General features: G+C 41.7%; 3 protein-coding genes across 14 annotated transcripts in view; 1 reads left to right on the forward strand and 2 right to left on the reverse strand.

Annotated features, from left to right (window-relative positions):
* The first annotated feature begins 2,590 nt into the window (after positions 1-2,590).
* rdh20 (retinol dehydrogenase 20) lies at positions 2,591-7,580 on the forward strand. Its single transcript, XM_046075254.1, has 5 exons — positions 2,591-3,043; positions 3,745-3,843; positions 4,009-4,154; positions 5,179-5,310; positions 7,469-7,580. The coding sequence occupies exons 1-5, from the start codon at positions 2,591-2,593 to the stop codon at positions 7,578-7,580; spliced, it is 942 nt and encodes a 313-aa protein (XP_045931210.1).
* Positions 7,581-10,497: 2,917 nt separating this feature from the next.
* stau1 (staufen double-stranded RNA binding protein 1) lies at positions 10,498-18,190 on the reverse strand. Of its 5 annotated transcripts, none has more exons than XM_046075260.1 (15): positions 18,002-18,190; positions 15,865-16,169; positions 15,402-15,523; positions 15,133-15,277; positions 14,870-15,023; positions 14,594-14,765; positions 14,392-14,487; positions 14,033-14,245; positions 13,791-13,934; positions 13,518-13,664; positions 13,331-13,406; positions 12,905-13,224; positions 12,670-12,792; positions 11,763-11,842; positions 10,498-11,286 (listed from the first exon to the last, which is right to left on the reverse strand). In XM_046075260.1, the coding sequence occupies exons 2-15, from the start codon at positions 16,055-16,057 to the stop codon at positions 11,199-11,201; spliced, it is 2,073 nt and encodes a 690-aa protein (XP_045931216.1). In that variant the 5' UTR covers positions 16,058-16,169; positions 18,002-18,190; the 3' UTR covers positions 10,498-11,198. The 5 variants fall into 5 exon arrangements, with proteins under 5 accessions (XP_045931216.1, XP_045931215.1, XP_045931214.1 ...); XM_046075259.1 differs by having other exon boundaries at positions 14,870-15,026; XM_046075258.1 differs by having other exon boundaries at positions 15,121-15,277.
* Positions 18,191-18,338: 148 nt separating this feature from the next.
* The window catches only part of pbrm1l (polybromo 1, like), a 14,291-nt gene continuing 9,869 nt past the window's right edge, over positions 18,339-22,760 (reverse strand). For 2 of the 8 annotated variants that reach the window (XM_046075262.1, XM_046075261.1), the window contains 9 exons: positions 22,491-22,648; positions 21,895-22,078; positions 21,587-21,794; positions 21,284-21,482; positions 21,049-21,204; positions 20,046-20,201; positions 19,629-19,693; positions 19,124-19,328; positions 18,339-18,763 (listed from right to left, as the gene is read on the reverse strand). In XM_046075262.1, coding sequence (XP_045931218.1) covers positions 18,600-18,763; positions 19,124-19,328; positions 19,629-19,693; positions 20,046-20,201; positions 21,049-21,204; positions 21,284-21,482; positions 21,587-21,794; positions 21,895-22,078; positions 22,491-22,648 — 1,495 coding nt within the window. In that variant the 3' untranslated portion in view covers positions 18,339-18,599. Of the gene's footprint in view, positions 18,764-19,100; positions 19,329-19,628; positions 19,694-20,045; positions 20,202-21,048; positions 21,205-21,283; positions 21,483-21,586; positions 21,795-21,894; positions 22,079-22,490; positions 22,649-22,760 lie in introns of all 8 variants that reach the window. The other 6 variants (XM_046075266.1, XM_046075264.1, XM_046075263.1 and 3 more) reach the window with 6 other exon arrangements.

Here is a 22,760-nt window from a genome sequence, read left to right on the forward strand (position 1 = left end):
ATCATTAACATTACGATGGTTACCATTAACACTATTATAAATATCTGTACCATTTTTCATTTAGTCTATAGCAACATTACCTTCACTGTCTGTACCTCTGTGTGTATATTGTGTAGGCTGCCTCCCTCCCCTCTCTCTCTCTTTACATCTCTCTCTCTCTCTCTCTCTCTCTCTCTCTCACCCCAACCGGTCAAGGCAGATGGCCGCCCACCCTGAGCCATGGTTCTGCTCGAGGTTTCTGCCTCTTAAAAGGAAGTTTTTCCTTGCCTCTGTCGCCTAGTGCTTGCTCTTGGTGGGAACTGTTGGGCTTCTGTAAATAACATCACAGAGTACGGTCTAGACCTGCTCTTTTATGAAAAGCGCTGTGAGATAACTGTTGTTGTGATTTGGCGCTATATAAATAAAATTTAATTGAAAAATTGAATTGGTCTGGGCTGCGGGCTGGGCAAAGGCCTTGGTGCGAGCCAAAAGGGCACGAGGAGCAGGTGTTGGCCGGATCACCGGCGGAGTTGGAGCCGGTCGATTCACCAACAGGGTACAAGGAGCGGGAGTCGGCCGGACCACCGACGGGGCTGATGTCGGTCGGTCCTCCGACAAGGTATGGGGGGCCTGGGTTGGCCGGACCACCAACATGGCATGAGGAGCAGGGGTCGGGCGGACCACCAACGGAATAGGTGTCGGTCGGTCCTCCGACAGGGCGTGAAGATCAGGCTGGGGGCTAGGGGCCCTAGGAGGCCAGGGATCAGGAGGGACAGGCTGGAGGCTGGAGGCTAGCGGTGCTAGCGGTCTAGGGATCGGGACCAGACTGGGGGCTAGCGGCCGGGGATCAGGAGGGACAGGCTGGAGGCTAGCGGCGCTAGCAGGCAGGGGTACAGGCTGGGGGCTAGTGGCGCTAGTATGCCGGGGAACAGGGTATGGACGCGGGGTGGAGATCAGGCGGAAGACCAGCAGGCCTCATGCTGAGCCCAGCCTGAGGAGCACTGGAGGAGTTCAAAGCCATGAACAGGGCTCTTTTGACGAGTTCCAACTCCCAAATCAACCTCGCCGCCTCGGGAACCTCCCAAAACCGTGGTTCCTGGGGTAGAGACCGAGGTCCTCAGTCTGGCCCAAAGCCCGAAACAATCTGTCCACGGCTACTCTTATCCCTCCCCTCTCCGTGGGGTCGGCGAAGGGGAGTGAGATTGCAGGGTCCATGTTTGGCGTGATCGTTCTGTTATGATGTGGGGACAGAGTGGACCCAAATGCAACTGGGTTCAAATGTTCAGGAAAAACAAGCATCTAAATTTTCTCCAGAATATACTGCATACACACGTAGATACTCTTAACATTATTGGTGACAATTTCAAATGCACTTTCAACTAACATGCTACAGTAACATAACTGAAAAGACTATGCAATATTCTTTTAATGGTGATTAATAATAAAGTGGTTAAAACACGCATGTTCTCTGATTCTCTAAATGTGGCTCACATGCTAACATAGTAAACAAGGCTGGCAGTGTTCGCCGAGAACACAAGAATGTGATACAGAAACAAGTAGCCTTCCTGGGACATAAGTAACAGTGCAAAGATTTACAGTTCACATATATGTAATCTCCTTGTGTTCTCGTTTAAGATGATTCTGACTGTTCTATAGGGCAGAGTTAGAGCTGGGACCGAATCTTGTCCATGATTGGTGTCCCTTCGCTGAACACTGAACTAAAAATATTAAACTTTATAACACTGCTTAACCACAACTCTGAGGCAGCAATGCTAACCCTCTGAGCCCCTGCACTGCTCTTATGTACAAGATATCTGAGCGCATTTAGAGTAGTAATTATACTTCATTAGCAGCTCTGTGTTCTCACTTTCATACTTCTGTGTTACTTAGAAATATGAAAAATACTCATCTGTCCTGTACATTAATCTGGTATGATTGACAGTGGTACCGCTGAGGCAAGAATTCATTAATAAACAGAATCCACATTGTTTCACACCAGGAATATGTTGCATTGATATTCTCCTGCAATTGTTGTGGGGCCTTGAACTAACATAAATGAACAGTGAAAAAGGACCAATTTGTCCCATTTCATGATGATGATTAGCCTCTTCTCCTGATAAGCAGGTCGAAAAAACTATTCCTCATCCACATCTCTCCCTTTTTCCTGCCTTCTGTTTCTACTGCCTTAGAAATAAACTGATGAACATTTACACACACATATACAATGCAGATAAAGGTGCAAGTATTTCATATAGTTAGTAAGTAAGTTATGTGCATCTATATGCTATGCAAAAGTTTCAGGTGTACAGCATGTGCAAGCAGTGAGCTTATCTTTAACTCAGTGTAATGCCATCTGGCACATGTTATTTTCCTCAGTGGTGGTGAAAATGCATACGTTCACATTATTAGGAGCTCAAAGTATTTCCTCTAATCCAGGAGGAGAGTGTTTACATAAACCACGGATGGAGGCTGAGGTTCACAGGAGGAAGGAAACACCAGCTTGGCTGTCTGTATCCTTTGCACTCACACAATCTAACAGAGTCTGATCCACTGTAGGCTACTGAGATATTCGTTCTTACAATCAAGGCCATCAGCAGTTACGTAGATCAACATGATTTTTCTAATGGACCTCCAGATGATGCTGCTGGATGTGATTTACTTCATCCTGCGCAATTCTGTGCGGGTCGTCATGCCCCCGCGTACCAAGTCCATTGACGGCGAGCTGGTGCTGATCACCGGATCAGGCGGTGGACTGGGTCGTCTCTTTGCTCAGGAATTCGCCAAGCATGGGGCAGAAGTGGTGCTGTGGGACATCAACAGCAGCTGCAATGAGCAGACAGCCAAGCTGGTCCGTGAGATGGGGGGTAAGGCGCACACCTACACGTTGGATGTGACCAACAGGGAGGATGTGTACCGCAACGCAGACCTTGTGCGAAAGGACCTGGGCCGGGACGTTACGATACTGGTGAACAATGCTGGAGTAGTGGCAGGGCAGCGCATGTTAGACTGTCCTGATGAACTGATTGAGAGGACCATGAAAGTCAACTGCCATGCCCTCTTCTGGGTGAGGACGCTTTAGTCAAAATGAAAAGTGCTGAAGACCAATCACTTCATCTGTTAACTGTTTTAATAATCTGCTCAATATTTACAATAACTGCTTTTCTAATTATGTAAAGGGACTAAATCATGTTCATATATGACATCAAAACAATCAGTTTGTCAGTGTAGGTTCATAGTTTAATAAAGTAGGCATATAATCAAGACAATGGCTGACAATTCAGTCATTGTCTTGATTGCTTGTATACAGTGATTGTTAAACACTACTTCACATTCACTGACTGCTTTGATGGTGTGCCACCTTTTTACATTTTGTTCCCTGATTAGTAAACACTATTTAATTTAAAATATATATAATCTACCCGGCTCTGTGCTTGGCACAAGTCTAAGATAGACAAGGATTCAGCATGGACTAAAATTTAGAGAGCTGGAATTGAAGCATTTGAATAAATCTTTCCACCATCAGCTGCTGTACAGAGCAGGTTATTGTGCGTAGTGTGACGCATGACATGTTAAAGGTATTGCGCTAAGCTTTATCCCCTTCACACTTTGGACTGTAGGATTGCACACACACAAATCCTCTTAATATAAAGCTGCAATGTGCAACGTAAGCTTCCGTCACAATGAGCATACATTTAAGTCACTACAAGTCACCAAGTCACAATAATGACCCGTTGCAATATAACAATGTATGTATGTGTGCCTCAGACAGTGAAGGCCTTCCTCCCGCAGATGAAGGCGCAGAATCATGGACACATCGTGACTATCGCCAGTGTCCTAGGTCTCTTCAGCACCGCTTGTGTCGAGGTGAACTGCAACAGTAATTTGTGTGTCTTTTATACAGTTCTCTGCTTAAGTCAGCCAATAAAGTAACACAATTCATACGCATTATCACAACAGCAGTCTGAGTAGATCTGACAAACTGCAAGTTATTTTTGTAAATGGTCACGTTTTGATTTTTGTTTGAGACAGGATTACTGTGCCAGTAAGTTTGCTGCTGTGGGCTTCCACGAGTCTCTGGCCCACGAGCTGCTGGCTGAGGAGGTTGAAGGAGTGAAGACTACTCTTGTGTGCCCCTATATTGTTGATACAGGCATGTTTGAAGGCTGCAAGATAAGGTACACCAGCTAAATACTCACTGCTATTCTCTGTCTTTTGCCGCCAAAGAACTGCCAAAGAAATACATCCCTCCTGCTCCTTCAGAAGCTCTGTCCATCAAATTTTAAATCTCTCAGGTTTCTCCAGTGTTGAAAACCATTTCGCCCTTGCCTTGTCACATAATGTTCTTCTCTGTTTATAATCTTAAGACCTTTTCCTTTTTGGCTGTTTCACGGCCATTTCTCCTTCTTCACAGTGCCTGGAATCCAGCACCTTCAAATGTGCTGGTGTAAAGAACTCTCTTTCCCACTGCCCCACCTCCACCAACTACTTCTGTGCACAAGCACTAACTGTTGGCTGCATTTGGCTGCAGCAATGTTGTCTGGCAAGGTCCACACCACTTTATTTGATTTCCATTTACAGAGCCAGGGCTGTGTAGGAAACAGGATATTTTTTCAGAGCACACACAAAACAGAGCTAGCAAACCGTGGGGATATATTCGCTGAATTTAACAAAAAGTGCACTGGATTACAGTCACTTACTATCCCTTTAAATCTCATCACATCTTTAAACTGTATTTCCTAGAATCTAAATGGCATATTTGAACATAACCTGCTGGCACAACATAAACACACTAAATATCCATCATCATGTGAAGTGAAGTTCTTGGGTTTATAAAAACACATTAAAGATAATGTGAAACAACGATGGCATTTAGATTCCTTCATCCTACAGTGAACCTATGTCCTGTCCTACTTCCTGGCTTGCCTCTGGTCCACCAGGTTCAGGTGTACAGTGTATTTCCTCATAAAGGTTTTCTTGCAGTAATTGTCTTGAAATTCTAAAATATGACACCGGGGTATTCTGTTCATATTCTAAACTAAATCTCTGTCTACCACTGCGCAGCACATATTCAGTACAGGGACAGGGATGTTGACTTGGGTAGGCATTCTGTGGCTGTTTCTGTTTGACCGTGGGTTTGCTTTCAAAAACACTGCATACATACTCATAACTGATCCATTTGTCCTTTGGTGCCACAAATAGGGAGGAAATGGAACTACTCCTACCCCCTCTGGATCCCCAGTATTGTGTTGAGCAGGCCATGAACGCCATCCTGATAAACCAACCATTAGTATGCATACCTCGCCTCACCTACTTGCCAGTCATCTCCAGAGCGTAAGTACAAAGCTACACCTTTATATTAACCAAAAACAAATAAATACTTTTGGTAACACTTTGTTAGTCTGTGATTTACAATCAGGTATCAACAAAATACAGTGGAGGAAAACAAGACTAACAGTAACAATCTGGTATTTTAGAGGAAAAGAGATATAAATTATACACACACACACACACACACATATTAACAACACTGATATTCTGCAGAACATAAAGTAATTATTGTGTAACATACAGTTGCAGGAAAAAGTATGTAAACCCATTGGAATTACCTGGATGTCTGCATAAATTAGTCATAAAATGTGATCTGATCTTCATCTAAGTCACAACAACAGACAAACACAGTCTGCTCAAAATAATAACACACAAACAATTATATTTTTCATTGAAGAGCATTTAAACATTCACAGCAGGGTGGCAAAAGTATGTGAACCCCTAGGCTAATGACTTCTCCAAAAGCTAATTGAAGTCAGGAGTCAGCCAACCTGGGGTCCAATCAATGAGACAAGATTGGAGGTGTTTGTTAGTGCTGCCCTGTCCTAAACAAACACACACACCAATTTTAATTTTGCTATTCTCATTAAGTGTTGCCTGATGTGAACCATGCATTCAACAAAATAGCCCTTGGAAGACTAAGATTAAGAACTGTTGACTTGCATAAAGCTGGAAAGGGTTACAAAAGTGTCTCTAAAAGCCTTGATGTTCATCAGTCCATGGTAAGACAAATTGTCAATAAATGGTGAAAATTCAGCACTGAGTGGGAGTCCTGCAAAGATGACTGCAAGAGCACAGCGCAGAATGCTCAATGAGGTTAAGAAGAAAGAATTCTAGAGTGTAGCTGAAGACTTACATCAATCTCTGGAACATACTAATGTCTCTGTTTACGACTCTACAATACGTAAAACACTTAACAAGAATTGAGTTTATGGGAAGATACCACAGAGGAAGCCACTGCTGACCAGAAAAACATTGCTGCACATCTTAAGTTTGCAAAAGAGCATCTGGATGTTCCACAGCACTAGCAAAATATTCTGTGGACAGATGAAACAAACGTTGAGTTGTTTGGAAGGAACACACAACCCTATTTGTAGAGGAAAGAGGCACAGCACACCAACATCAAAACCTCATCCTAACTGTGAAGTATGGTGGAGGGGGAATCATGGTTTGGGGCTGCTTCGCTGCTTAAGGGCCTGAAAGCGTTGGTATCATCGACAGAAAATGAATTCCAAAGTTTATCAAGACATTTTGTAGGACGACATAAGGCCATTTGTCACCCAATGGGAGCTCAACAAAGGATGGGTAATGCAGCAGGACAATGACCCAAAGCACGGAAGTAAATCAACAACAGAATGCAACGCCTTCTGGAGTGGAACAGTGAGAGCCATGTCCTTAATGTGCTCAAGAAAGCAATTCACACCAGACATCCCAAGAATATTGCTGAACTGAAACAGATTTATGAAGGGAATGGTCCATAATTCCTCACGACCATTGATCAGGTCTGATCTGCAACTATAGGAAAAGTTTGCTTGAGGTTACTGCTACCAAAGGAGGGTCAACCAGTTATTAAATACAAGGGTTCACAAACTTTTTCCACCCTGCACTGTGAATTTTTACACAGTGTGTTAAAACAAACACGTAACATATGATTGTTTCTGTGGTATTAGTTTAAGCAGACAGTGTTTGTCTATTGTTGTAATTGAGATGAATATCAAATCCCATTATATGACCAATTTATGCAGAAATACAGCTAATTTCAAAGGGTTCACATACTTTTTCCTGTGACTGTATTTCACAGTTACACCAAATAGGTGATTTAGCCAACCAGCTTATGGTCTTTGGATTGCAGTACAATAAAACTTCAAATTTGAGTTTTGTTTCCCAGTACTGTATTCCCAGGACCATAGGTGCCCAGATATTTTGTCCTTTTCTCCAAAATGGCCAGTTCCTACTACCTTGCTCCCCATAGTCTTATCTTACACTGTAGGAATTGATAAATATTTTATTAGTACCCAATTCAAAGAACAAAACTACACTTTAAATTGCATGCTGTATTTTGAAAGTGCTGCCCTGTTTTCTCCCTCTTTTTACATTTCTTCATGTGTGCAAAAAGCTGATGTTCAGTATTCTAACTTTTATCACGCATTTTTTCTTCCAGGTTGTTGCCATGGGAATCTAACGTGGTTACGTATCGTTTCATGGGGTCCGACAAGTGCATGTACCCCTTCATTGACACCGTGAAGAAACTATCACCTAATGTCTCCGCATAATCATATCTAAGTTTATACAGCTTTGGGAGTCAAATCCATAAAATTAAAATCAAATTTCATTCAAATGGTTTGTGATATTCCAGTTGATAGAAAAAAAAAATAAAAATCCCCTCTGCATGCGTGGACAGCAGTGGGCCAAACAGCCCAGCTACAGCCAGGATTCAGTAGCATTTGGATGATGCAAATGGATGAGGCTTTAGATTTTGAAACTGATCATTCAGAAGTGTGTACTTGATGACGACTCAGCCAAGTGGTCATCAGCACCACAACATTTCAATATGTTCAGACTAAGTTTAAAGTCCCTTTAAACAGTTTTCACCATAAACCTGTGAAATGACAAAATACTTGTGACTGAATCCTGGACTGGCCTAAAGGGGAATGGGAGTATCTTTAACATCTGTAACATAACAATGTACCAGAATATCATGCTGTATTGTGTTTACATAAAATAAAATGATTGAAAACCACTACTCTAACAAGTGAGTCTGAATTGGGACATGATTCAGATGTATATAATAACCATGAGTTCTTTAATAAACATGTTTTTATATTCCTTCACTGATTACTACAAAAAACAGTTTTCAGTGGCCAATTTTGGACCTACTGCACTTTCTCCCTCTCCCTTGAGGATTATGTGCAGATTATGAGCATCCGTGCACTATTTTTTACAATATTGTGGACGAGTGTTTACAAGTGTAGCTAATCTCAAGCACAGCAATGATACAGTAAAACATAATCCCTGCCCCTAAAATAACCCATTTTAATTGCAGGGGAGCAAGTATGACTAATGATGAAGTACAAGGTATATTTATTTGTCAGAAATGATAAAAAAAAATATATATATATATATATATATATATTCTCAGAAAAAAACTATTTTACCTGGTTGAGAGCTGAGGATGAATGAAGGAGTCACAGCCTTAGGGAAGAAGCTGCTCTGGAGTCTGGTGGAAGGAAAATATTTATCTTGCAGCAGGGAGAACAGGCTGTGGCTGGGGTGTGTACTGCCTTTTAGTATCCTTTCTTATGAAATCTTTCATAACTTAAATCCCTGATGTTTCTGCTGATCAGTACATTCATTTCATGTTAAGTTAACATTTATATACATAAGGATGACGTTAAATGCACTTGTATAAATGTTCAAATGCATAGAATGCGTTATGTTCTCTTATTTTCAGCATATTCATTGAATAAACTATGTTCTCGTCTAACAGAACAGTATGTTCACTTCAGTACTGTTCTACAGAATTACAATACATAGCACTCCGATGACAATCCCAACACTTAATACTAAAAACAATGTTTGATATAGATGTCATGGTTTGAAATGTATATTCTGACATGAAATAAATCAATCTTCTGTTGGATTTGGAGTCTACTACCTGCTACCAAGTGACATTAACAAAGGGTATGTATAATATTAAAGCAGGCAGTATGTCATTACATTATAAGATAACTTGGGTGTGAAGACATTTCTTGCCGTCACCCGCCTCAAATTACAGTTTATTCTCACTTTCCAAAATAATTAAAAAACATGACTATTCTCTGATGGATTTGGGCTTACCATAGCTATGTCACTTAGGGTTAGACAAAGGGTTAAATTTGTAGACAGATTTGAAATCCTTATATCAAATCCAAAACACAATACTCCAATTTCTAGAGGTATTTATGGTGTCTAATTTCAGGGGGATTTTTACTGTGCAATATTCATGAATAAAACGTACAATGTTTTTAGACATGATTATAGCATCGGGTGTGGGTCCATGCTGGCTGGGATGTTGTTCTTTATGTGCTGGAGAAACAGTTTCTCAAAGCACTTGATCAGAATGGGGGTGAGGGCCAGTCATTCAGAATAGACACTGCAGACTTTTTAGGTATAGGGACGCTGGTGGGTGTGTCTTGAAGCAGGTGGGAACCCTCTCCTAAGACAGCAATGTGTTCACAATGTTAGGAGTAACATCAACTAGCTGATTGCCACATGTTTTTAGTACACAGCCAGGGATATTATCAGGCCCAGTAGATTTACTTATATTGACTCTCAGCAGGACGCTTCTCACATCCGCTGTGGATCCTGACCGTAGCCGGTCCACTGAAGGTGGAGTAGACTTTAGAAGCTGGCTCATCCCATCATACTCACAAGGTCCAAGAATAAGCTCAGGTTTAGCCATTCAAATAAAAACAGCAACATTTTGCATAAAAAGATTGTTCACATTTTGATTGATTTTAGCTTTGTATCAAAAGCCCATCACAGAATACATCATGATAAAAGTTTATAGCAGCTAATTCTGGTGAGTTATGTTATGTTATTTGTTTTCAACATTTCTTAACTCAAATATTATTAAGTAAGATAAGTATTAGAACCAAGATGCTATAAGCAGAATACACCATCAGAATCTTTCAAATTTAAACAATACCCAAGCCTGCAATGGGCCCTACGATTGGGCAATCTGATGATATACAATTTTGATACATTTTATAGTCAGCATGTTATCAACAATAGCCATTCAGTTTATTTACATTGTATAATTAATTACCTCTCTAGTTTTCATTGTAAGTTGAGTCCACCATTCCAGAGCTGGACTCAAACTGCCTACCTAAGCACGAGGGACTCACGGGAAACGATGCACGCATGTAATCCAGTGATTGTTTTTCCACTATTATTGACTGAATTCTTTATTAAAAAAGAAATTGTTGGTAGAACTGTACCCAAATACAAAAGTTGTTCCGTTGTACTGCTGACAGAGTAGCTAATCAAATCTTACAACTAACTGGACTCTGGAAACGCTGGCTGACACATGATTGTAGTACGATGCCACTGAAAGTTGATAAATGATAATATTATTGCACAGTCCTAGATAACCTACACCTCAGTTCAGTTATATATTCTGGTCAAGAAAAAGACAAGTTACCAGAAGTCTTTGTTTTGTGTACTTAAGCACGTATGTTTAATTACCATGGGGAGCGGAGAGAGAAGGAAGATTGACGAGGAAAAGGGAGTATCAGGGGAACTGACATAACAGGGAAATGTCCCTGCCACACACAGCAGAGACAATATCACATTACCATACACTCTACATTTAGTCAGAAATTCTTCCCAGCCCTACATGGTAATGTTGTTAACACTGGTTGTTGATATAAAGCACTCTAGGAAAATCAACAAAGGTTCACCAGCTGCACCTTAGACAAAAATGAGGTTTAAACCTTTACAAGATCTTGTTTAATGAGCTACCTCATCAACGGGGGATAAAACATAAAACATTTAAAAACAAGAGTTAGAAAGTCTCACAGAGAGGAAACAAGTTCTAGACAAAAGAAAACACAGTTCACAGCTTCTTTTTTTCTCCACCAACAAAACCCCCAACTCAGTGACTAGGATGCAGCTGCTTTTTCTACAACGCAACAAAATAAATAATGTGTACAATTAAACAACACTAAGGGGAAGAAACACTTTTTTTCCTATCAATCTTGTTTAACTGTGAACATTTTGGAACAATGAATATGAACAGTGATGGTTTAGAGCTTACAGTGCCCGAAGCTTCCTGTAGCCTTCTAAAGCAGACTAAGAACACAGTGTCTGAGTTTTCTCTAGTGCTTTTACAGACAACCAAACCTGATCATCTAAACAGTGCCATCCAGGGTCTGTGCCAATGTGCTTGAGTTAGCCTGTTTGAGGTGCAAGTCACCTTCAATTTCCTGCTTGCCACACCTGTGGATAATAAGTAACAGTGTCACTGTTAGAAATATCCCTTTGATGGATAGCTGTGTTTATGTGCATGAGTGCCATTCAGTCTAATATATTACATTTACAAATCCCATTGAAGTATTAAAATGCATTTACATAAACTGTCCTGTTTACACAATAAACATCAGGAAGAAAAAACATGCATAACAACAAACCAAAAGATAAAAGCCGGTTGAGTCATTGAAACTGTTAATAGCTTACTGCTGTGCTTTTAGTACTCAAACAACAGTTATATCAGTGTATACTACAACCAGAGTTCTTAAGCAAAAGCTGAGTCTTCTGTTTAAGTTATAAAAAGGAATCAATTATCTCCTACGGTTCCCTGGGAAACATGCACCACTTGGAAAAGTTTCAAACAACAAAGGCCATATTGATTATTAGTGAAACTAAATGCTTATTATAGACAGCTACATTTAGCGACAGTGTTTGTCACAGCTTACCGAGAGACTGGTCCATTTCCCGTCCTTTCATTTGGCTGCTGGTCCAACTCAGAGAGCAACTTCAATATATTCAGTGCAGCCTGTAGAGGTGAAGGACCGTATAGGTTACACGGCAGGCAACTGCCCCTCAGTTGAGTACAACTCTGTAAAGTAAAGCCTCAGTGTCTTGGTAGCAAGTATTCTTAAAAAAAAAAAAACTGGAGTGGGGGTCCAGGAAGCATCCTACACAAAACAGGGTGTATGTTGTGTCTTCGTAATGGTATGAGGGCATTACGCATCAGCCTATTCTTAACGGCAACTCCATTTGGTCACCGTCACATAGCTACACTCACTCTCAAAAGGTTTATCGCTAATCTACTGCATGGCATGGTCTTGAAATAAACTTTAGGAACAATTCCTGTTCCAACATTCCTGTATTTTTGGGAAATAAATGCTTCAGCAGAGTGTGTTGGTACAACCCCTGGTACTACAGCTGCTCACAGGGGTTGTACACTAAAGAGGAAATATAATGCTCCTAATTAAGCAAAGAATTTATGCAGAAATTGCAGCGTATGAGCAAATACTCCTGCTTTGCTAACACTAGATAAAATAATTGTGAGTGACAATACTGCTTTTTTTACATTTCAAGCACCAAGCTAAACATGTTTCAGCTTTTCATTTAGTAACTTAACATGGGCTTGCAAGGACTGATCCTGTATAAACTTATATGTTTGACCCATTGATAGCCACTTTCAGCATTTTGTTCCTATTGGTTAGACTTTATCAATGATTTCTAATATGTGCTGGGTTTTGGCTGGAGCATTGTCCCTTCTATTACAGCTAACGTAGCTCACACACACAATGTGCTTTCTCACATTGGAAGTTTTACAGATGCATTCTGCACATAAGGCAAAAAAACAAAACTCACCATATCATGACAGGATTCTACATCTTTCCCAATCCCATGACTGATGAGTGGTGGCTGAGAAGAGCAGTTGATCAGTGACACAAATTCATTCTTATTGTTTTTGGGAAAATCTTTGTATTCCACCTGCAAAAAAATAAATCATTTCAATTAACTTTTACCATTTTAGTCTAAATCAATTGCATGTACACTAATAGCCCTACTGAGTTCACCAAAAGCAGAACATGCTGCTGGTTACCTGCAGGCCCTGCACAGATGAAAGATAGCTGAGCTGTTCTGAAGGCCTGGTCAGGGGTCCGTGGGGCAGCTGGTTCAGGTTATTTTTGTTCTTTAGGATAGTCTCAGCAGTCAATGATGTCCCTGCATAAAGCAGCTCATTGGCAATCATGGCAGTGATTGTGGCCTTGCCTGGGTTGGGCATTGAACGACTGTAGTCCTTGGCCTGGGATCCTTGGCAGACCCCGACTGCTTGAGCCACCTCAGGGACCATGGGCAGGATACCTGCAGGCAGCTGCTGGTGGCTCAGATAAGGCAGACGGAAGTCCTCCTCCTTGGAACCTTCGCAAATTTGCACAGGGCACAGAAGCACAACAGACATAATAAATAAATTATACAATATGACCACTGCCAAGTGTATGAGTCTAGTAGATCTACTGGCACTTACCCATTGCCACGTCCTCTACAGAGCCAGGCTCAAAGAAGGTCACTTTGCGGCCATCGCCAGGTTTTCTCACTGGGGTCTAGATATTATAAAGTTAATATAAGGACTCGAAGGAATGAAGGTTTATCACATATACCAAAACTTTGTCTGCCACGTTTACAAGACTTGCTTAATAAATGTGTAGCGGTACCTTTTCATCAGTTTTCAGTGCCGGTTTAGGGGGCTGAGGCTGAGGCACTTTGTATCCCAAAAGCTCCAGCATTTTCTCTGCTGCGTTCCTTTTGGCCACCTTCTTACTAGGTCCCATTCCCTCAGCAGACTGGCCGCACACTGACACCTGTACCAAAAAAACAATGAGCAAACTGAAATGAATGAATGACTGAGAAATAAACAAGCAGAGGAAAACGGAGACCGATGCAGCAAAAATCATGCTACCGGCAAGCCTCAGTTTCTGTAAAATCACCTGCATGACAAACTCCCTGCGCCGAGGTAGACCTCTCTCTGTCACCATGCTGTACTCCGGTTCCTTCTCTTTCTTGGCCTGCTGGATCTGAGCCAGACGGCTGATGGGATTCATTCCCTGACCATATTCTGGGCTGGTCTGCAGCTGTTTGTGTGACAAGTTAACCATCACCACTTGATGAAGACTTTTGAGGTTTGTACTGATTATTCTTACTCCAGCTCACTGGTTAGTGGTTACATTACCTTGATGATGGATTTGGTTTTCTTTTTGATGCGTGGCAGCGTCTTTTCCACACTGGGTATATGGGGTAGCCTCTTCAACTCTCCCAGCACCGCTGCTGCTGCCAGCTTCTTGGCAATCTTTTTACTCTTCCCTTCGCCCTCTCCAGTGAACTCCCCGACTGTAACACACACTACAAAACTCTTCATGTGGGGAGGGCCTTCTTCCTTTAAAACCTGAAAAACAACAGTGATAAATCATGACGTACGGAGGCATTCTTGTTTTATTATTAAACTTGATAAGAAACGGTCATACATCTTGTCTACATATCACTGAACTTATGTATTCCTATTAACAGTAATAAAAAGAAATGTATAATCACCTCAAAGTTGACAGGTAAGTTGCGTTTAAGTGCAATTTCAAACACTTGACTGATTTCTGATTTGTTTAGGTTCTCTTCCTCAGGCTCTCCGTTCATCTGTCAAGAGCAAAAAGCATATTAAAAGAAAAATAGCAGTAAGTTTGAATAAAATTGCACAAAGGCCTAGCACCTTTTCACACCAAGTGTGCGCTCCTTTTCTCACCACTGGCAACTGTTGCAATATTGGCTCCTTGTGCAGCACTTTCAGGGCCTTGGCAGCAGCATCGTGTTTGGCTAACTGCCGTGTGCGTCCCTTCCCAACAAACTGCTGGCCTCCGATGGAAAGCTCCATGTGGTATATCATTGGTCCCACTGGAGGAAATGGGTAATAGTACCTGGACAAACAAAAAAAAGCTTTTTCCCCATCACAAAACACAATATTATTAAAAATTAAGACAAAATGAAAGAATGTCCTTTTTTCCGAATGAAGGAAACTCACTGTTGCATAGAGCGCTGGTAAGGTCCTGGAGCCCGGACGTTGTAGTTGAAGTTTGGTGGTCTCATCCCCGGGTATGGATCGATGGGCTTATACATAGGCTTTTTACCAAGCTTCATACATAGTGCACTTAACTCGATGGTATGTGTCATGCCATCTGCTGGAAGGCCAACATAAAGACAACCAACAAACCAAATACATGAGCAAACTCTTATTAGAAAGAGACTGTGACAGAGCCAGTTGGAAGAGCCCACCTGGGTTCTTGCCTGTGTTGCGGGGCGTCCTTATGGTGGGCTTGGGAAGTGTCGTCTCAGCGAGGGCGGTTGCAGCAGCAGAATGCTGGGCTTTCTTGATACTGGTCCCCTCTGCTTCCCAGTACTGATCTCCCAGTGTTAGCCTAACTGAGAAAATCTGACAGAGGTAGAGAGGCAGAGTACATTCAAAAGATTCTCCGTCACTCGCATTATGTGGCGACAAAAGACGTCATAGCATATATAAAATATCAGTTTATCTGTAAAAATTATTCTCAAAGTACCTTGGAGTGAGCTGGTCCTTGCTCACAAAGCAGCTTATACTCAGGTTGGATCTTGTTGAAACGGGCTAACTCATTCACCAAACACATGGGGGTCTTCTCTTTAGGGTTTGCCATGTTAGATACTGTGAAAAAACAAAAGTCTGATTAAAATACACAAATGGTCTGAGAAAGACATGCAGGGCTTGATAAACCTCTGAAAACAAGGGCATAAAATCCTAGACATTTCAAATGCAGGCACAGAAAGACCTCCATAGGCAGTACAATATGAGGGAGGGGTGTGGAATACAAAGTGTGAATCTGACAGATGCACACGGTATGCTTTAGCAAGCCTTTAAGGGGGTAAAAAAGATAAAAACGTGATATTTGCAACAAATGCTGGGCCAAAGGTAGACTTTACTGTGCACAAAACTATTTAATGGCAGCAATAAAAAGTAAGCTTTTTAAAAACAAATCAATAACCAACCTGTGGTGGTATTATAGGGAGTGGCTGAGCCCGCGGGGAGAGCGGAGCTCCTCATGGGCTGGCTGGCGCTCTCCGAGGGTAGGGTGCCCGAGGCACAAGGGATACTGTAGCCAGGCTGTGGCTGTCCCAGCTGCAGTGGAGCTGAAGCAGCAGTCATGGGGCTAACCGAACACTGAAACTGGAGCTGGGACATCCTTGCTGGTCAGTCGTAGGCTGAGGTCAAGATAAGAACTTTGTGGTGCGGCAATGGTGAGTGCCAAAGAGGGAGGAGATGTTTATTGAGGAGGTCTGAATGTAAGCTCTGCCTGGAAAGTGAGCACAAAAGATGGGTAACTAAGATGTCCTTCAACATATGAAGACTGACTAAGAATACTCCCTGCAAAGATTGTCCATCGCAGGTCTGACAAACAACGGCAACCACATTCACATCTATGAACAATTTAGATTCCAGTTCATTCAACCTGCATGTGTTTGGATTGTGGGAAGAAAAGCCATGCAGAGATGGGGTGAACATGCAAAATCTACAGTGAAAAGGCCCCAGCTGGCTGGATCAGGTTTGAAACAAACAAACAAACACCTTCCTGCTGTGAGGCAACATGGCTAACCACCGAGCTTCACAGGTAGCTTTGCACCCTCCATTTTCAACCATAAAACTGATATATTTTACACCTTTAAACAATTATGATTGTAAAACTGAAAATAGGACCATATTCTTTTAATACAATGTTTGCCATTTGACAAGTGTGATTATTTGCCTTAGACGATAAGATTTAAACTATTTTAACTAGCTTTTCTAGATTGTTTGGGTATGGTAAACGCAAGATGTAGTCCAGAAGATAGCCTAGGCTACATACACAAATGTCTCACTACATGAAAAAAAGTAGCAGGACGTGTAACATAAAATAAACATTTAAATTAATGTTTCTGTGCTGTAGTCATTAGTCACAATCATAGAATATTTCTATCCTTAACTTTGTGAACAAATTGCACATGACGACACCATTTCCATAAGATATTTCATCTGTGGCAAAAGACAGATAATTCATTATGGAGTTTATATTAGTTTCACTGTGACTCTTAAACATCAAGTTTCATGCATTGGACAGCGCTGCGAGGCAAGATGACAACTCTGGTGGCTAACTGCCCTTCACACATTTCAATAAGTTCTCAAAATACTGTATATTTGGCTTGTAAATGCACAACATAGGTGGCGATTTGTGTGAGGTCCCGACCCTGGACGAGACCCCGCCATGCCAACATTAAAGAGGCAACTTATGGTCAAAACCAATGTAACCAGATGGGTGGCATTAACAATACTGTATGTGACGTGTTGACAGAGCTAAAGAGACGTTAACCCCCCCGATACTGCCAACCTGGCCTAAATGGTTTGCTTGCTAACATTTTGCGCTACCCTGGTTTCCAATTACGTATGCTGCCGATCCAAACAGGGGGGAAAAACATCGTTATTTTGGTCTCATTGAAGGTGCACGGTTGGGAGGTGTCGACCACAGTCTGGGTGTTGTAGGGCCCTTCGCTGATATAAATCCACATGTACTGATAACGTGTACCTCATGCAACTGTAGTTATGTTGGCTACACAAAATAAACTAACGAGTTAATAAAATATCGACTTGAACATTTGCTTTTGTTTAAAAATAACATTACCCCGGCAAACTAGGTAACGTTAGCCGTAACAAACACGGAGCTTCAAACACCTGCAAATACGCATAACTTTACACGAACAGGTCTCTTACATCGCTGGACTTGTATATTCCCTACAGATTTGACCATTGGTGTGAAAAGCTGACATTATTTTCATTAACTTGTTCTAAATGAAATCACGCCGCTGGGTGGGAGCTTTCCTCAGAGGAGCACGTTAACGTTAGCTAACTAGCTTTACGGTTAACTCAGTGGCAGGGATGGACATAATGGGACGGCCGCTGTAAAAACTAACCTGTCAGTGACTGTAGCAGTGGTGTCTTCAGGAAGATGCTCTCACAACACATTATCAACAGTACCTGACACTAGTTTATTGGCTAATTAAACGCCCCATATTAATTTCCAACGAGTTTGGGACCAGCCGGTGAAACTGCTAGTTAGCTAACCCCCGACAAGTCACTACACAAAATAAACCTCACCTCGTCGCTCCTTTTGTTCAGTTTTTAGTTACTCCATAGCACACGTTGATTTACTTTCGTTTGCTTTTGTTAATGGCCGGTTTCTACAGTCAGTCTATATTATTTTTATATCAAAATGCGGGCTGTGAGGAGATGGACATTGGGAAAACAGGGCAAACACTAAAGAGAATGGCCCTATCTTGACTCTCTCTTCAGGAAGTGACATCGACAGAGAGGAAGTGCTTCCACAGTAATGCAGGATTAAAGTCGAGAATGAAGAGGTATCACGCTTTTGTGCAAATGGAGAACCACAAAAGTAACGTTTGCTGGGACACAATTTAAAACAGTACACAGTATGAACAGGGTATTCATAATTTTATTTTGATAGTATCAATAAGCCAAATAAACACTGGTTTTGCAGCACAATTAATCCAGTCTTGTAAAAAAAAAAATATGAAAATGCACAAACAAATAACTATCAAGCTCATTTTGTTAGCTAATAAATATAAAATTGACCGTGATTCACTATAAAATATTGCTTCTATGGCCTATACGGCTTCCTAAACCTCATAGCCTGAGGATAAGAGCAGTGAGTGTGAGCTAGTTTGTGTCCAACAGGTTACAGGTTGTGTGCCTGACAGATGTTCAGAGAGTCTCTCAACATCAGGTCACGTAGGCGCCACAGTGCATCCGCCATGGTGCTGTGGGCTCCTTTGCTTTTCAGCCAGTGAGCTGGCAGCCGGCTCTCCTGCTCTTTGGTCAGATGAGTGTCTCGCCTTTGAGCTGATATGGAAACAAAGGGTTTTTGATTAAGTGCTGATCATATGCTCACAACGTATGCTCAAAAAGAAAATGAATGCATTAGTTTCCTGATCTATACTTATGTTTTAACAAACCTGAATCTGTCATTTACTGTTCTTGATTCATACGTAAAAAGTTTCCAGTAACAGCAAACATTTCTACATCGACGTACTTTACTTAAAAAACTGTTTCCAATGTGATGAATTTAGTTTGAAGATGGTTAGTTAGACCTACTCAAATCTAATCAGATCATGTGGGGGAATCCTGTGGTATAATAAGAAGTTTCTGTCATTATTGTGTCTACAACACTTCAACACACCCCAACTGAAAATGACTTAACACCTTTGAGTGTTTGGTCCCACTTGCTGACGGTGCTAGAATCTGAATTCAAGCCCTCAATGTACTTCAGGTAGGCCTCTGAGTGAAGCACCCTCTGGGTCTTTGGTGGTGGAGCCACAAACATGGGAGTGGTGGGCTGCAGGTGTGAGGGCTGGCCCTGTCCTGGATACGGTGGAGGAGCATGTGGCCCTGTGCTGAACATCCCAGGCTAAAATTGAACAATGACAATATATTTTTTAGCATGTGGACAATATGTAGAATACTGAATTATAAAAATAATGTTATATACAATAAATAGTATGCTATATATAATAGCAAGGCATGAGGATTTTGTTTTGTAATTTACATTTTCACCCCATGTTGTAACATGACTGAAGAAGAGCAATGCCAGTGATTAATGGTGGCTAATTATGCAAAACAGCAAAATAATCAATATATTCATAACCACGATTTCATATAAAAGGTGAAAACTATGTGAACTCGGTAGTATTTTTGAAATGGGGCTCACCTGTTGCATAAAGTTTCCTGGTACAGGACTTCCTGCCATGCCATTCATACCAGGGCCCATGATACCTGTAAAATGACAAAACTTGGTTTCTGTGCATTTTGTTAGTATGGTAACCTTATGCTAGTTTTCTTTATGTTACGATCTATAACAGTGTTTTATAATGACTTGTGGAAATGTTAGTTTCTGAATATCAGTGGAATGTTAGGTGTTTTCACATGCATTACATCTGTGAGCGTGGATGTGTATCCTGTATATTTCAGGTGTGGCATGTGAGTACACTTGTTGGAGACCAGACAGCTTTGACTGCTCGCTGAGTACATCAGGCTGCGTGGCCTGTGGACCAGGTAAACCCCTCCTAGCAGGAGAGACACGACTGGATGTGACTGAGCAGATGTGGCTAGGACAGTGGCCCCTTACCCTGATGAGGCATGCCAGGGTACCCGGGCATACCTTGCTGGAGATGGTGAGGAGGCAGATGGCCTACAGGGTGAGGTGACATTGGGGCCACACTCAACAAGCCCTCATGGGGGCCCTGCATGGGCATGTAAGGTGGGCCGTAAGCTCCCATCATGCCTTGGGGAAGAGGGCGAGGAGAGGACAACAACATATCCATGCATAAGTGACATGCAGATGAATCTAAAATGACATGCACTACTACTGCACACAGTGACACCTTTCACACATGCACCTAATAAGCAATGAGTACTTATTTTCTGTTTCTGCGTATGTTTTTATGTTTGAGAAGGATTAGTTACACATTAGCTACACATATGTAACTACAACTATAGTGGGAACAGACCGAGAAATATCCCTATGTAATGCCTGCAAGAAGCTAATCGTATCTATTAACTGTGATATGACTTTTTGATTGATTTAAATCAGTCATTTTAAGGTAGACTCTCCTAATCCAAAATGGCCGTCTTCTGTGGTGTACTTTTTTCTAACTCTCCAGCTGTGCGGACAAAAATAAAGACGACAAACCTTCGGTCATGCAGTGTGACAGGAGACTTGACATTGAATTTTTCTGTATTAGAGACCAAAATGAAAACCACTGCCTCATTCTAATAAGCGGACCTGGTGATGTTAAAAGGTTCAGTGTGCGGAAGGGGCAGACAATACAAATGGGTCTGAGAATGTTAGCAGGCAAAACAAGCAGTAAAGTTAAATTGAATTGAAAAAAAAAGGTACGCATGGTTAAAAATCAATCATGCAGTCAATGTCATGCAATTCCAGATATGAAGTAGCGATAATGAAAACTATAAACATAAAACAATGTGAAATAGCAGCAAAAGAAGAAACCTGTTGCTTAAAGAATGTACTTTAGAGATACTTAAGTTTAATATTGTTTAAGAAATGAGTCCAGCCTCATTTCCCTGCTGCTTTGTTGTCAAACTCTCGTGCTGCCTCTGAGAGGGGTTACCTGACACAGGTGACATGGTCTGGTTTATCATTCCCATAGTGCTAGGCGAAGGCACCACCCCCATCAGTGCCCCTACAGGGGTACCTGCTCTAGGGGACGCTTGCTTCTGGGGTGGTCTCTCACGATCTTGTTGCTCCACTATTTTGGCCGCCCGTTCTGTAACGAGCAAATCATTTCTGTCTTAATGTCAGTTCACGATAGATAACTTTCACACCCGCGAATCGCTTCTTCTCACCTTCATACTCCGCCTTCTTGGTACCCTCAAGGTTCCTCCACTCGGTGCCCACGAGTCGACTCAGTTCCCCAAAGGAGTAGTCTGGGTGTCTAGCTTTAATGACTGCTCGCATTTCACTGCTGAACAAGATATAGCCACTCATGTTCATCTTCCTCTTGGCCCCTTCCTTCTTTGATAAGCCCTTCACCTTAGGAGTGGACTGAACAAAAACAAGTTGTGTGTTAATATTAGTAGCAGTGGTTTGAAGCCTTTAGACATTAACTTGGGCCTCATGGGTTAAGGTCTTTGGAGGTGTCTGGGTACCTGAGAAGGTGTGTATGGCATGATGTCCATATCGCTTGCAAGTGGGGTTTGCATCTGAGGCATGGAAGGTGTCTCCGGAGCCTCCTCTTCGTCGTCCATATCTTCCATATCATCGTCTGCATCCTCAATATCTGCCAATTTAAGCTCAAGCTCATCTATCTTCTTGTCCAAAAAGGGTGATGCTTCCTTCTGTGGCACCATTAATTTCCTACATAAGATACCAGCACAGGAGTAACCAAACAGAAAATCACACTGGGCAAGAAACTGAAACTCTGAATCAGAATCGGTGCGCTGCTTGATTGACCAACCTGAAATAGAAGATCTCATCCTCCACTACTTTTGAAGAGTATGAGAAGCGTTTCAGACCCTTGAACTTTTTCATCTGCTTCTCGGTCTCAATGTAGCGGCTCTCGCACAGCAGCACGTCCTCTTCTGAAACCTCAGTGGGTCTGCATGACAGGTAGTCCTTAAAGGAGGACACCATACATTTACCTGGAGAGCAGACAGAAAGGATACGACTTGTTCGTTAATAAGATTGTTGACGAATAACTGTGTCAACATTCACACTGGCACAAAGCCTAAAGTGCAAAAATTGTAGCTATAGTGTAAATTAAAAGAAAGGCAGGTGAAATGAATAGTCTGACATTTTGGGAAATACGCTTATTTGCTTTCTGGTGGAGAGTTACTTTAACTGTACAAAATATGGTTTATGCAGGACTATATGTTGGCTACTTTTAGACTTTGTGCTAAGCTAAGCTAACAGGCTGTAGGCCTTATGTTTAACAGACAGATATGAGAGTTTATTTCCCACAACATTGAACTATTCCTTTTAAACGCATTACAAGGATGTACTGGCTCACTGTGACGTGTGAACGCAAGTTCTGAGGAGTTATCAAAGCAGTACCTATGACACAGGACATGGGCAAGGTCTCCTCCAGATGGCTCAGAAACACTTCTCGCTTGTAGAACATCTTCGTGGGTTCGTGCTCCGTTTCCTCAGGATGAATAAAGATGGGTCCAAAGAAGAAAACTGTTCCATTCTGCACCCACAGCTTCTCTATCCTGCAGCCCAGTCAAGGGAGCCGTGTTACCGAAAGTTAATTACACACACACATATATATATATATATATATATATATATATATATACACACACATATATATATATATATATA

Source organism: Micropterus dolomieu, linkage group LG18 (genome assembly GCF_021292245.1).
Source record: "Micropterus dolomieu isolate WLL.071019.BEF.003 ecotype Adirondacks linkage group LG18, ASM2129224v1, whole genome shotgun sequence".
Taxonomy (NCBI): Eukaryota; Metazoa; Chordata; class Actinopteri; order Centrarchiformes; family Centrarchidae; genus Micropterus; species Micropterus dolomieu.